The sequence below is a fragment of the Eimeria mitis genome, genomic scaffold, assembly GCF_000499745.2.
Source record: "Eimeria mitis Houghton genomic scaffold, Emh_scaff10091, whole genome shotgun sequence".
NCBI classification, from domain to species: Eukaryota; Apicomplexa; class Conoidasida; order Eucoccidiorida; family Eimeriidae; genus Eimeria; species Eimeria mitis.
Window position 1 is genome coordinate 1 of NW_013567057.1, and position 700 is coordinate 700.

At 51.9% G+C, this 700-nt stretch overlaps 1 protein-coding gene across 1 annotated transcript in view; it reads left to right on the top strand.

Moving 5' to 3' along the window:
- Positions 1-74: 74 nt before the first annotated feature.
- The window catches only part of EMH_0098770 (uncharacterized protein), a gene marked incomplete at both ends in the record, with an annotated part of 780 nt that continues 154 nt past the window's right edge, over positions 75-700 (top strand). Inside the window, one exon of the mRNA XM_013494021.1 lies at positions 75-657. Within this exon, the coding sequence (XP_013349475.1) occupies positions 75-657 (583 nt within the window). The remainder of the gene's footprint in view (positions 658-700) is intronic.

Genomic DNA, 700 nt, shown 5'->3' on the forward strand with positions numbered 1-700 from the left:
CCTTTGCATGATTTTGTCACTGTTCAGGGGGGAAACAAATTTGGGGACAGGTTCACCCGGAATCGAGCACAACCATGGATCGTCTTCCCGATTCTGGGGAGCAGCAGTCGACTGCTGGCCCCAGCCCTTCAACACCGCCGAATTGTTCTGGTACGCATTATTTCGGGTTGAAACATGAGCTTATGGAGCGGCTTCGGTTCTGCGCAGCTCTAGATAGAAGATTTGCGAAGGCCTGGTTCGACGAGCTGGACATGGAACGCACCGGCAACTTCGGTAATATTGTCGAAGTGGGCAGAAGCATGTATACCGGTGCAGAATGGAGCGGAGGTACTTCTGCTCAAGACGAGTCGTCTCGGGAAGCCTCTGAGGCTGCGTGCCAATGGATTTCTTTTGAAATGCAAGATCTTGAAGATAGAGAAAAAATACTGACCAAGCACGTAGAAGCCCTCAGTCGTCAGTACGAAGACTTGATGGATGAACTGGGAGAATCCGATCATGGCGATATTGTTCTGTTACCGGATCGCGCCGTCCCACGCAACTGTGAGCCGCGACCAGCACCTGGAGGGAGCGACATTCGCCGCATTGCGGCGATTGTTTCTGCAAAAGAAAATGAGCAAGAAAGCAACTTGTACCACCTGCGCCACTGGGACCTCAGCCGTAATAATGTGCATATTCCGAGGCTTCCTGGTCTCCTTTATGA